Raw genomic sequence first — 13,896 nt, 5'->3', positions numbered from 1 at the left:
TTTTAAAGTGCAGAGATTCAGGAACTGTTTTAGTTCTAAACATGTCTGTGGCACGGTTATTTATAACAGGGAAAAATCAGTGACAAGCTCAAAGTCTAACAGCAGAGAACCACAGGGGAACGGTGATGTTGGTAGTGACTTAGCTATTCCAGCTGACTTGCAAATTCATGATGTCATGTTTGTGTTTAAAAAATGTAAGGGATGGGGGTGCCTGGGTGGCTCTGCCGGTTGAGCGTTGGACTCTTGGCTTTGGCTCACGTCATGATCTGTTGGGTCGTGATCTCTTGGGTCGTGGGATCCAGCCCCCTGTTGGGACTCCACTCAGTGGAGAATCTGCTTGAAGATTCTCACCCTCTCCCCTCCCCCGACTTGTGCATGTGAGCTCGCTTGCTCTCTCGCTCTCTCTCAAAGAAATCTTTTAAAAAAACTAGAATAAATATTTAAGTGATGTGTTCTCTGCCTCTTGGAGTGTCATTTAGGAGAAATTTTTTGGAGGAGAACTCCCAGCTTGTACATTTTATTTTTATTTTTATTTTTTTAAAGATTTTATTTATCTATTTGATAGACAGAGATCACAAGTAGGCAGAGAGGCAGGCAGAGAGAGAAAGAGAGATAGGAAGGGAAGCAGGCTCCCCGTGGAGCAGAGAGCCCGATGCGGGGCTCGATCCCAGGACCCCGGGATCATGACCTGAGCCGAAGGCAGAGGCTTTAAACCCACTGAGCCACCCAGGTGCCCCCAGTTTGTATATTTTAAATATGACCCAGCAATTACACTTCCAAGATATATGTCCTACCAAGATTTTGCACAGTTGGCGTAAGGATTTACATATGACGGTGTTCACTTCAGGACCGCCTGCACTGGGGATTATTGGAGAGAATTAGTATCCATCAGCCGAGGTTAGAGAAATACCTGAAGTTACATTTATATAATTGTGTGTCTCACAACTGCAGAGGGAAAATGGGGTCGGCCCAGCCTGCCTATATATACGACATGGAAGGACATCCAAGGCCCCGTGTTAAGAGGAGAAATGTAAGGAGCAGAGCAGAATTCGAGGGCTCTGGCCCAGTGCTATATTCCTGCGTGTTAACAAATGCAGAGGAACAAATTTAGAATCTAAATCGGCCGTCAGCTGTGGTTTTCAGAGCACTGGGTCACAAAGTACTTTCACTTTCTACTTCACATTGTATAGTGTGTGTGGTTTTTTTACAGTAAGCAGATCATACATTTGGAAGCAGGAAAGTAAGATCACTGTATATAAAGTACCAATCCCCATGGGCCCACTCTCCTGAAAGGCTGTAAACTGTATTTTTTTTTTTAATTTATTTATTTATTTGACAGAGAGATCACAAGTAGGCAGAGAGGCAGGCAGAGAGAGAGGAGGAAGCAGGCTCCCTGCTGAGCAGAGAGCCCGATGCGGGGCTTGGGGCTCGATTCCAGGACCCTGGGATCACGACCCGAGCTGAAGGCAGAGGCTTTAACCCACTGAACCACCCAGGTACCCTGTAAACTGTATTTACAGTGTGATTCCAGTTGTATGAAAGATGTACCAGAAGGATCTGGAAAAGAACAAGCCCAAAGCATTGGGTGATCGTTGCTCTGGGTGGATGACACATGGTGGGTTTGAATTTTGTCTTACCTCTTTTCTGAGTGTTTTCGTTAAGCACGAACTTGCTTTCAAGTTGGAAGAAAGAAATTCTGGGCTTTGTTTTTGGACTTTGCGGAGATTGGAATCCCAAGCCCCCATGAGGAAGCCCTAGCCCATGGGAAACTTGCGTGTGCGTGTGTTTCTCAGAAAGCTCGGTGGCTCTGCCTTCTCTTCTCTTGGGCAGGATCCCAACCTTAGGCCAGCGGCATGCTTGGAGTGCTGTCCTGTCTGGGTCTGAGCCCGTGGGAAGCTTAGCTCCCACAGGGCTGGTCCTGGCGGCTGAGGGATCCCGATGGCAGGTGAGGAGGTCTGGAACTGCTGTGGGTCTGCCACCCCCAGTGTTCAGCCCCCTCCCATCGTGGCTCAGGCCTCTGGCCAGGAAAGGAGTTTTGACCTCACTGATCCTGCAGGGGAAAGAGCAGGAAGAGATGGTGACCCAGTGTGGGTGCTGGAGTGTAGGGAGGGGACGGGGGAGGGTTCTACCTTGGGGATTATAAAAGCAATAAAATGAGCTTTTTAAAACAAGAAATGGGGTTGGGAGGTGATATTGTTGAGAATCAGCCTTGTCTCCATAATGTGCCTTGCTCATCTTTCCCAGTGAGTACCCAGAAACCCTGGTTCTCAAAGGCTTTAAAAGTTTAGGGGGCTATTTTTGGGTTTCCACAATGGTGCCAGGGGCACTAAGGCATTGAGAAGGTAGAGGGCATGGATGCTAAAAGCCTGAAATGGGCAAGGCAGTCCTGCACAAGGAATATTCCTGTGACCCCAGGACCTTGGAATGTCCCATGGGAATCTGTTCCTAATCATCTGAGCCCAGAACTTAGGGCTCTGTTAATATAAAGGCAACATATCTTTGGCGTGGTTGGAGATATTCTGAGTTTAGGAAGATGGTATTGTCTACAATTTTCATTTAAGGCGATGAAAGTGATTTATACAATATTACCAAAAGGTGACATTGGCTCTGATAGGGTCCAGAGTTCCCACCCAGAGTAAGCACAGTTGTTTGGAAGGGCTCTTTAGCATTTTCAGTGGGTATAATCAAAATGTATTTAATCAGTCCCCACAGATGGGCATTGGGTTGAATTCAATTTTGTACGTGTATGTTTGCGGACTCATGTATTTCTCTAAGACACGTTTCTAGATGTAAAATTGCTGGGTCAGAATACAGAAATTCACATTTTTGATCCCAGTACATTGCCAGGTTGCCTTTGGAGGCAGTTTAGATCCACTGACCAAATGCGAGGGCACCGGTTTCCCCATATCCTGGCCAGCATTAAATTGTTTTAAATGTTTTCCAGTCTGGGGGCGCCCAGGTGGCTCAGTCAGTTAAGCATCCAACTCTTGATTTCAGTTTGGGTCATGATCTCAGGGTCCTGGGATGGAGCCCGGGTTTGGGCTCCCCACTGAGGGGCGGGAGTCTGCTCGAGATTCTCCCCCACCGCTCCGTCCTAACCCCCAACTTGCACATGCACTCATGCTCTTTCTGTCCGTCCCTCTCCACAAAATAAATAAATCTTTAAAATGTGCTTCCCTGTGTGTATTATGTTTCTTTGGTTTTGTAGTTCAGATATGTCTCTTCTGCCCATGGGAAGGCTGTGCCCATGTGAGAACACACAGGGTCTGTTGGGAACTCTGTTCCTGAAAGGGTCACTGATGGGAGTATTATTTCTCTCACTTATGTAGTCTGCTGGGAACAGAGCTGGGAAATCACGGGGCTGGGGCGGCCCTGCCCCACAGCCCCTGCTCTAACATTTCCCTTTGCCTTTTGCAGGAAGCTTGGAAGCATGCAATCGAGAAGGCCAAACACATGCCCGACCCCTGGGCTGAGTTCCACCTGGAGGATATTGCCACGGAATGTGCCACGCGCCACAGGTCGGCAGCTTGTCCAGGGCTGCTGTATGGCCCCAGGTCTCGAGGAGTCCTTGGGGGTCTGGGTCCTGCCTCTGCTTAGAATCACTGAGGCCTCAGTACCTTTGGAGGCCAAGGAGAAGGGAATAATAATAGCATCTGCCCATATTTGGGCATTTCTGCATGCTTCGGGCACTGGGTGTTATCTCCTTTACTCCTTGGGGTGGTTGGTCCTCTAAATGGATGAGTTTGTCAGGCAGGGCCAAGCCATGCTGCAGTAACAAATAACTCCACCGGCTCAGTGAGGCGGTGCTATGCTTTTCACTCGAGTGAAGTTGGCTGAGAGCCCAGGGACCATTGGGGGCTGCTCGGGGACCCAGGCTTCTCCCATCTTGTGGTTCCACTGTCTCTCCATGTGGCCCCTGGTTGCCACTGAAGGGAGAGTGAATGCGTGTGGATAGCACGTGAGCTCTTTGATGCCTTGGCCCCAGGAAGATTCACAAAATGGAGCTGTGAACATCTAGATTTCCTATTAGAAAAGGTAGAGGGAGAGGAGTTCTGTTAGGGGGTTTCAGGAAGAAAGAAGATAGCAAAAACTACAGAATGCCACCACCAAGGATAACTGTGATGACAGTAGCTCTAACATATTGAATCCGTGGGACAGGCACTATTTGAAGCGCTCTCTGTGTGTGTATTCGTTTAAAAAGCCTGAAGTAGGAATCATGGCAAGTATTTGGGACCACTCTTGAGAATCTGATGAGGGTCATCCCAGAAAGCTGCACACATATATCTGATTTTGTGCATAATGTTAGAGGGCTCTTGGACCAGTCCTGGAGCCCACGCCCCTGTCCTGTGACCTCTGTGGAGCCCTCCAGTCTGAATCCTCTAAGCCAACACCCTGAGGTCCTATAATTGCCCCAGGGAGATAGAGGTTTGCCCAGGGTTACATGGGTAATTAATAAGCTAACCTTCTGACTCTCAGCTCAGGGTCTTTCCATTAGAACTCTCTCTCTCTCTTTTTTTTTTTTTTAAGATTTTATTTATTTATTTGACAGAGATCACAAGTAGGCAGAGAGGCAGGCAGAGAGAGAGAGGAAGGGAAGCAGGCTCCCTGCTGAGCAGGGAGCCCGGTGCAGGGCTTGATCCCAGGACCCTGGGATCATGACCTGAGCCGAAGGCAGAGGCTTTAACCCACTGAGCCACCCAGGTGCCCCTAGAACTCTCTTTCAAATACAGGTGACAGAAACCCAGTTCACAGTGTTCAGCATAGAAGGGAATGTTTGGCTCACACATACGGACTTCAGGGACGGCTGGTTCCAAATGCTCGAGGACACTTTGGGCTTTGACCTCAGATAGGCTCTCTTGTATCAGTGGCACAGATGCCCCCAAGAGCCCCCACATTTCATTTCACCCAATAGAAGAGGATCTTTTCTTTCTCCAGTAGTTTTAAACAGAAGTTCCATAATGGAATGTCATTGGTCTGGCTTCAGTTATATGCCCCTCTCTGACCCAGTCATGTGCCAGGGAGCTTTGTTCTCATTGGCGATGTCTGGATCGCACACTGCAAGCCAGAAGGTGCTGGGGATCAGTTCTGCCCAGTCCACATATTCTGAGAATGGAGGATGGTGGTTCCCTAATGGAAATTGGGACTGAAAGGAGAGGGATCAGATGCCCGGCAGGCGGAAACAGTGTAAATTTCTAAATCTTTCTACGACATGTCTCTGCTTCTGCCTGTGAGGAGATGGCTCAGAGCCTGGCATGCACCCCCTCCCCACCACTGGAAACCCACCTCCTAGCAGGCCCTGGGGACTGTGCTGGCAGCTAAGGTCAGCATTGTGGGGACACCAGTAGGGCAGGGTGTGGACTCTGTTCCTCCCCAACTATAAGGCCAGCATGGTGACTGGTGGGTCACTAGGCAACCCAGGAAGTCCCCTGGAAAAGCAGATCCCCAATGCTGAGCCGGCTCTGTGTGTCCCGGACCTCCGTGGGTGCAGGGACCAAGCCAGACTGTTTCCCAGCTGAAGCGGCTGCTGGCAGAGGGAGCTCAGGCTTCGATGGCTAGGATCTCCAGAAAAGTTCTAAACTGGAACGCTTCCTTGTCGGTTTCCGGTGGTGCTGGCTGCCCCTTTGTTGAGACAGACTTCCTGTTCACATGGATGGTATGCAGGCTGGCCAGGAGCAAGGCTGCGGTTGCAACTGACCTGGGTCTGCATCCTGGGCCCTTTCCCCACCTGGAAAGCGGGCGCTGTAATTGTGCCAATCTAACAGAGCCGCTGCAAAGGTTAATTGAAGAGCTCTGTTTAAACGCCCTGTTCGGTGAACTTGGAGCAACTCTGAGCTGTATGGGGTCCGTGGTTCTGAAGGACAAATAAGAACCATCTGATATCGCATATCTCCCTCGTCCCTCAACTTCTAGGTGCCTCGCAGCCTTCAGTCTTGGTTGGAAGTGGGGTAAACTTTTCCCTTACCTTCGTCTCTATGTAGTAATAATAATAGTCATCGTTGCCATTATTTATCGAACGCAGGACATGGGGTGATTGGAGGCAGCTTGCGGCTCTGGCCACCATCCCTGCCCCTGGCCTGGGAGAGGTTACCTGCCAGGCCTCTGCTTGTCTTTCCCTGTAGAGGTTCCCGGCTCTGCGAAGCCTGTTCTCACGGAGCTGGGAGTGGTCTGGAGTCCGTCCCGCTGAAGGGTGGGCCAGGGAGGCCTCTGCTAGCGCTAAGAACACCTCAGCCCTGGGGGAGCTTTTAGAATTTAGGGATTTACTGAGCTGAGGTGCTCTCTCTACCAGGCCAATCTGTTTGAGGCTCAGCCAGACCTAGAACCAGATTTACTCTACGGAGATTGCTGAGAAAGAAGAGATGGTCATGTTCTGGAACCTCCTCTGTCTTGTTCTGCCTTGGGTGTCCTCCAGCAGCCCCTTCCTCAGCTGGACTCAGAGGCAGGACCTCCCCCATCCGTTCCTGCACTAGGACACAAGCCCAGCTACCCGTCCTGGGCCTCACGCAGGTGCCCGACAAAATAGCGGGCACTGCCACCTCCTGTCCTGGGACATGCCATTTTTCGTGTAGGCTGGTTAAAATAAGGATATTTATTTATTCAGTTGTTCATCCAACTTGGGTGTATTAAGCTTCTACAGGCACCGGGCCCTGCAGTGAAGAAGACAGACACAGGCCTGGCTTTGTGGAGTCCAAGGCGGGGGGCCAGCTGGGGGAGCAAACCCACGTACAGCACAAGTGTTGGGCAACACACTAGAGAAGAAAGGCCAGTGTAGGGGGCCTGGGAGGGGAGGGAGAGTGTCCACAGACCCAACTCGGGGGGTCGGCTGGGCCTGTGGATAGAGTGTTCTCAATCCCAAGGGCAGTGAGAAGCCAGAAAAGTCTTTTGCTTTTAGCCAGTGGGTGAGAGGACCATGGTATAGACGCTGTACCCTGGGCTGGCTTCTCTCTGCAGGTACAATGCTGTCACTGGGGAGTGGCTAGAAGACGAGGTTCTGATCAAGATGGCGTCTCAGGTGAGCCTTCCCTGGCCCAGTGGGGGTAGGCCTGAGTGTGGATTCCTCGTGAGCAGACTTCTGTCCCTGTTCCCTCCCTTTCACACTCATCTGAGTGTCCTGACTTTGGGGCATTCTCTCTATTACTGTGTATTTATTTTATTTTTATAACGGTTTTATCGAGATATAATTTACACACTCTACAGCGTAGCCGTTCAAAGTATACGGGTTCAGTGGGTTTGGTGTAGTCACAGAGATGTGCCTTCATCACCACAACCAATTCTAGAACGTTTCATCATCTCCATAAGAAAGCCTGTAGTTACCGACCAGCAGCCAGCCTCCAATCCCCTCGTTCCCCCCAGCCCTAGACAACTGCTAATGACCCCCTATCTCTGTAGGCTTACCTATACTGGACTTTTTATTTTTTATTTTTTTAAGATTTTATTTATTTATTTGACACAGAGAGATCACAAGTAGGCAGAGTCAGGCAGAGAGAGGAGGAAGCAGGCTCCCCGCTGAGCAGAGAGCCCGATGGCGGGGCTCGATCCCAGGACCCTGGGATCATGACCTGAGCCGAAGGCAGGTGTTTAACTGACTAAGCCACTGAGGTGCCCCAACCTGAGCCTTATAAAAGGGATTCATCTGTTTGGGTGGGGGGGGAAGGAATAGACTTGAAAATGGACCACTTCCTGCATTGTCAGGGGGAAGATGGTTGTGTGAAACTTTTTTTCCATGTATCACATACTCAGGGGTATGGTTTAATGAGTTTCACAAAGTGAATGGTCCATGTAACCAGTGGCCCCCTGAAGCCCCATCCCCACCCCCACCCTGGTCACTACTCCCTTCCCCCAAAGGTAAGCGCCAACCCGGGATCTGTCATCCTGGTGTAGTTTGCCGGCTGTGTTCTTCCTGTAAATGGAGCTGTGCCGTATGTATTCTTTTTTTTTTTTTTTTAAGATTGTATTGATTTATTTGACAAACAGAGATCTGTAGGCAGATCTGCAAATAGGCAGAGAGGCAGGCAAAGAGAGGGGGGGATGCAGGCTCCCTGCCGAGCAGAGAGCCCGACGTGGGGCTCGATCCCAGGACCCTGAGATCATGACCTGAGCCAAATGCAGAGGCTTAACCCACTGAGCCACCCAGGAACCCTGTATGTATGCTTTTGAGTATGGCTTCTTCTGCTCAGCATTTTGTCTGTGACGAGTTCATACTTGTTATTGCTAGACCCATCATTTATAGAACAATACAGAATAATAGAACAGAACAACAGGGTATACTCACTCTGGTTGCTATATGGTGTTCCGAATGAGTAGACCTGATTATTTATCCATTATACTCTTGATGGACATTTAGGCTGTTTCCACTCCTTTTCTTTTCTTTTTTTTCAAGATTTTATTTATTGGAGAGAGAGGGGAGGGGAGGGACAGTGGGAGAGGGACAAGCAGACTCTGCGCTGAGTACAGAGCCGGACATGAGGCTCGATCCCACAACCCTGAGACCATGACCTGAGCTGAAATCAAGAGTTGGACGCTTAGCTGACTGAGCCACCCAGGCTCCCCTCCACCCTTTTTCTGTTCTAGGGAACAGAAAAGCAGGGCTACAAAAACATTCTTTGACATGCAAGGTTATCCCCGTAACATCCTCACCCCGTGGGGGTTCTTCCCCTCCCCCTCAGCCAGGGTTGGGGAGCGGGTGGTCTTGTCATCCCCCGAAGCCTCCAGGCTAGAAGTTAGGTCAGGCTTTAGCGCCAGGGTAATGGAGGGAGGGCTCGGGAATTTTAGGATTGAGATGAGGTCCAGGTACCCATTTGGTGGGTGATGTCCGAGGGGAGAATCTCTTTCTGACTCAGGACCCGTTCTGGTGGGACATGGGGCCTGATAACGCTCGTGTGGTGTCTTTCAGCCCTTCGGTCGTGGAGCGATGAGGGAGTGCTTCAGAACGTAAGTGACTCAGCCTGGCTCTCGGGGGACCTGCCCAGACTCCTTCAGGCTCCTAAGAGTGGGGGCCTTGCAACATTTCTGGCCGAGAAACCAAGACAGCAGCCTCTCCTTGTAGTCTGTCTCGTTTCCATTGGACCACACGTTTGCCCTGCCGTGGAGGGAGCCCCCTGTGGGCTCTGATGTTTGGAGACCACAAGATGTGGGTTAAGAGACCTTTAACAATGTCCCTTAAGCCTCTTCCCAGCCCTTTGAAGGATGCAGTGGCTTAGGCTGGGTTCCTGGTGGACCCAAGTGCCCAGGCAGACCCTCCGCTGTCTCCCCCCCTCCCCCGCCCCCAGGAAGAAGCTCTCCAACTTCCTGCACACTCAGCAGTGGAAGGGGGCCTCCAACTATGTGGCAAAGCGCTACATCGAGTCTGTGGACAGGGACGTGTACTTTGAGGATGTGCGTCTACAGATGGAGGCCAAGCTCTGGGGAGAGGAGTATAATCGGCACAAGCCCCCCAAACAGGTGTGTGGCATCCGTCCCTGCCACCTTCCCATACAAGGCGGCCAGGGATGGAGACTGGAGACAAAGTTAACAATGGTGCCAGTCATGGTTCCCTTCACGGTCTTAACAGAAGCCAGTAACAGCCATCATCTGTTGAGCACAATTCACTGTATGCAGTCATTTATTCCTAAAAACAGAGAACTCTGAGGTTGTTTGAGGTTAGGATATTTTGATCCCATTTACGGATGGGATCTGTTAGGACTTTTGTTTGCAAATGTTAGCAACCTGCTCAACTGGGCTTCATGCTAAAAGGGAATTTATTACCTCATGTAACACTGAGGTAATGAGTGCTAGCTACAGGTAAGGCTGGATCCAGGACCAGACAGGATGTTGAGAATCCCCCCCACCCCCCATCTCTAGCCTCGGTGTTCTTCTGTGGGCCATGAGCAGCTGCAGGCTCACTTCCTGTCTTCTCAGAAACCTTGGTGGCAGGACAATACCTGTTTTCCCAGAAGTTCCAGTGGAAGTCTCAGAACTGGGTTTCATTGGCTCGATTAGGTCAAGTGCCTGTTGCTCATCCAGTCACAATAGCCAGGGGAGGGGATATGCAGATTGGGCAGGCCTGAGCCATATGCTCCCCCTTAGAGGCAGCAATGTGGGTCCTTCCCCCAGACTATGCAGACTGAGATGGGTGGCTCCCAAGAAAAAGCAGAAGAATGGGAGAAGGGATAGTATGTCTGCCCCTGGGGAGCCCCAGGCCCAAAGGGGTTAAGTGACCTGCCCCAACAGGCAGTAAGGGAGCCAGCGCTCAAAGCCAGGTGTTCCAGGTCCCTGTCCAGTTGGCTTCGCAGGTGGGCCCCCAGGTGGTTTAGTGAACCCGGGCAAAGCAGAGTTTCCTGTTGCCTGTGGGCATTTGAGAAACAGCGCTCTGTGTCTCTGCCCTGCCCAGATTCACAGCTCAGCTTTCCCACTGTTTGAGCACCTGCGAGATAACATGCTACTGTCTCCTAGGCCCCTTGGGGGAGCCATGGGGTCACAGACACCCATGGGGTCTGTGACCACTTCAGTAATGTGCTACATGCCATCCTGGCCACCTTTCTCTTCCTCCCTAAACTTGTTCCTGCCTCAGGACCTTTGCTCTGGCTGTGCCATCACTGTCATTGGTTCCTGGCCTCCCCAACCCCAGCCCCATCCTTGCATGATGAGTTCCTTCTCACAGTTCAGGTCTCAGCTCATATGTCACCTGCTCAGCAAGGCCACCCCAGGCCATCCTAAATGAAGTAGCCTTCCCACTGCTGTCCTGTCAGGTCGTTCTGTCTGTTCTAGTTCCTTTTGCTTGGAGCAGTTGGCACTCTCTGGAAGAGCCTTGTCCCTGCAGTTAATATTGTGTGTGTCCCCCAGGGGCCGGGAATTCATGCTTTGTTCACTCTGTCTCACAGTGCTTAGGTGCTCAGTAAATAATGTGGTTGGTTGGAATTGAGGAAGGGAGAGGACCAGAGCTGTTTGAGGGGGAGCCGGCCACCCCTTGTTAACTGCCTCCTGGCCAGTACGTGGCCCCACCATAGACTTCCTTGTAAGAATAGAGTCAGTATTTGGGGTGGGAACCTCCGAGAACCAGCTGCTCCTTCCCCTTAGGCTGGTTCTTGGAACTGAGGCCACGTTTGGGGCAGTTCTCCGCTTGGGGCCTCTTCGACCTCTGCAGCTGTCGTCTGCCTGTCTAGTGACCCAGCCAGACAGTTCCTTGGATGGTTGCTTCCTTGGGAAACCCAGGTCCTTCCGCTGTGGGTGTCATTGAGGGGGCTGGGGTGCCGTGGGTACGGTCTCAGGTCTTACCAACCCCACTTTACAAACCACTCACAGGACTTAACACATTTCCTTCTGCATGCAGATGAAACACGTGTTTGGTAAAAAAAAATTCAGCAAGGAATGTCTAAACTCCCCATAGCAGGGAGAGAACCACCCTTATGGTTGGGTGTATACGGCTCTAGAGTCGTGTCCACGAGTAATACTCATATTAGCACATGTTGACAGACTCATGTACCATCAGTTTTCATCCTCACCCTAAGTGTGAGATCCTCATCCCACAGGCAAGGAAACTGAGGCACGGTTAGTCCACATACATGGTATTAGTGTAAGGCACGTGGGCAGAGCTTCGCACATGGACCCATAAATGTGTGCCAACACAACATGGTTTCTTTCTCTCTCATCTGACAGTTCTGCTTTGGTCGGGGGTAGGGTGGAGTTCAGGGTGGGCTGGTGCCAGCCGTCTTAAGTCATCCAGAAGCCCCCGGTTCCTTCTGTCTTCCTGCCCTGCCTTCCTCTGGGGTGTGGCCATGGACCGTGTGGCTAGGTTGGCCCCACTGGCAGGTGTGCGCTCTGCAGCCTTGGGGTGGCCAGAGGTGGGGGCTGCTGGAGTTCCGTCCTCACTGCTGCTCACTTACCATTGGCCAAGCTTGGTCACATGGCCGCACCTAGCCACCAGGGAAGCCACAGGAGGCTGAGAAGTCCAAAATCAAGGCGCCGGCATGGTGAGGTCCCTCTCCTGGTTCCTCGCTGGTGTCTCCTTGCTGGGTCCTCACGTGGCGGAAGTGCTGAAGGAGCTCTGCGTGGTCCCTTATCCGGGCCCCAGTCCCATTCATGAGGGTTCCTCCCTCATGACCTTGTCCCTCCCAAAGACCCCACCTAATACCGTCACTTTTGAGGGCTAGGAGGACAACATAGGGATTCTGCGGAGACGCATTTAGACCATCACAGGGGTTTTCATTCTCAAAAGGAAAGGGGAACATGGATTCTGGGGATGGCTGGCAGCCGTAGCTGCGAAGAACTGATAACTGAGGGCGCCAGGATGGGAGCCCGGGCAGGCTAGCTTCTGCCGAGCCCTCTGCTCCAGTCTGTTGTCGGAGGTGAGTGCCGCTGGGTCCTGCCTGACCTGCTCCCCTCCCACCAGGTGGACATCATGCAGATGTGCGTGGTGGAGCTGAGGGACAGACCCGGCAAGCCTCTCTTCCACCTGGAGCACTATATCGAGGGCAAGTACATCAAGTACAACTCCAACTCGGGCTTTGTCCGAGATGACAACATGCGCCTGACACCACAGGTGAGGCCCCGGGAGGGAAGGGTCCCTCTGGGTGTGCACTCTCACCCCACAGGGTCCTGAAGCCTCATGGAGCGGTGGCTGACCTGTGTCCATGCAGACCACATCCTGGTCTCTTGCAGTCGGTCACCTTTCTCTTCTCTCTCCCCCCTCTCCCACCCCATCCCCAGGCCTTCAGCCACTTCACGTTTGAGCGTTCCGGGCATCAGCTGATTGTGGTAGACATCCAGGGTGTGGGCGACCTCTACACGGACCCGCAGATCCACACCGAGAAGGGCACTGACTTTGGAGATGGCAACCTTGGTAGGTGGGGAAAGCCAGCTTTTTTCCATGGAGATCACACTCCCTCTGTCCCCCACAAATCTCCCAGCTCTTCCTAGGCCCAGGGAGACCAGGCCTTGGCTTTTCCAAGATGGTGGGGATAGAAGCTTGGGATGCCTCCCACCCGCCACTTGAGCGTGTTTGACGCCTGCCCTTGCCACATGTAAGGTGCCAGGCGCTGCCCTTCCCCGTCACACAGCAAGGCAGTGCTCCAGACTTCCCTGCTCTGTCTGTAGGTGTCCGGGGGATGGCGCTCTTCTTCTACTCTCATGCCTGCAACCGGATTTGCAAGAGCATGGGCCTCGCTCCCTTTGACCTCTCGCCAAGAGAGAGGGACGCCGTGAACCAGAACACCAAGCTACTGGTGGGTGCCCCATGGGAACCTGCTCGGAGGGACCGGGCCCTTCCACTGCCAGGCCAGTAAGCCCTGCTTCTCCATGATGGCAGCCCAGGCCCTGTGATGCTTACTTGAAGAGTTTCAGGGCCAGAAGGATCTCAGCCTCATCTGTGCCCCTCATCCTCCTAGATCAGTGCACAAAGCCCCTCCAGGTGTCCCCACTAACCCAGGAACTGGGGTCTACATGATTGGACCTCTTCTGAGCAGAGTGAGGAGAGCAAGTGTGTAGAAAGAGTGAGAATGGTGTGTGTATTTGTGTGGCATGTTGACAGATGGCTGGACTAGACTTGGACCTGGATCTTCGGGCACCTTGCTGGGTCCAGGATGTACCCACCCCCTCTGCCTTTACCTTGATCAGATATGAGTGACTGTCAGCAAAGACAGGCTTGGGATTCTGGATATATGGTGGCACGTGTTCCCCAGTTCAGGGCTGTGGAGTATAGTCAGCACCGTGGGAATGCTGGCTGGCTTCGCACTCCTGTACCAGATGCCCCTTTTTAGAGCCCTTTGGTTTAACCCCCCATTGATTGTTTTCAGATTTCCTGCCAGTCCCTAAACAGGTATGTATGGGAGCTGTTGACTAAAAGGGTCTCAGGGTTCAAGCAGACAACACGCAACTGGAAGAGCCCTTCACTCGCCAAAGGGCTCCTGTGTGACACGGGTGTCC

At 52.0% G+C, this 13,896-nt stretch overlaps 1 protein-coding gene across 1 annotated transcript in view; it reads left to right on the top strand.

The window, feature by feature from the left end:
• EEF2K (eukaryotic elongation factor 2 kinase) overlaps positions 1-13,896 on the top strand; it is a 61,956-nt gene that overhangs the window by 28,503 nt on the left and 19,557 nt on the right. The window contains exons 3-9 of the mRNA XM_080831718.1: positions 3,418-3,518; positions 6,949-7,009; positions 8,891-8,928; positions 9,267-9,438; positions 12,365-12,514; positions 12,682-12,814; positions 13,069-13,196. Of these exons, the coding sequence (XP_080687844.1) occupies positions 3,418-3,518; positions 6,949-7,009; positions 8,891-8,928; positions 9,267-9,438; positions 12,365-12,514; positions 12,682-12,814; positions 13,069-13,196 (783 nt within the window). The remainder of the gene's footprint in view (positions 1-3,417; positions 3,519-6,948; positions 7,010-8,890; positions 8,929-9,266; positions 9,439-12,364; positions 12,515-12,681; positions 12,815-13,068; positions 13,197-13,896) is intronic.

Source organism: Martes martes (assembly GCF_963455335.1).
Source record: "Martes martes genome assembly, contig: SUPER_18_unloc_1, whole genome shotgun sequence".
NCBI classification, from domain to species: Eukaryota; Metazoa; Chordata; class Mammalia; order Carnivora; family Mustelidae; genus Martes; species Martes martes.
Note: the sequence above shows the minus strand (reverse complement) of the source record. Positions and strands in the feature narration are given on the sequence as shown.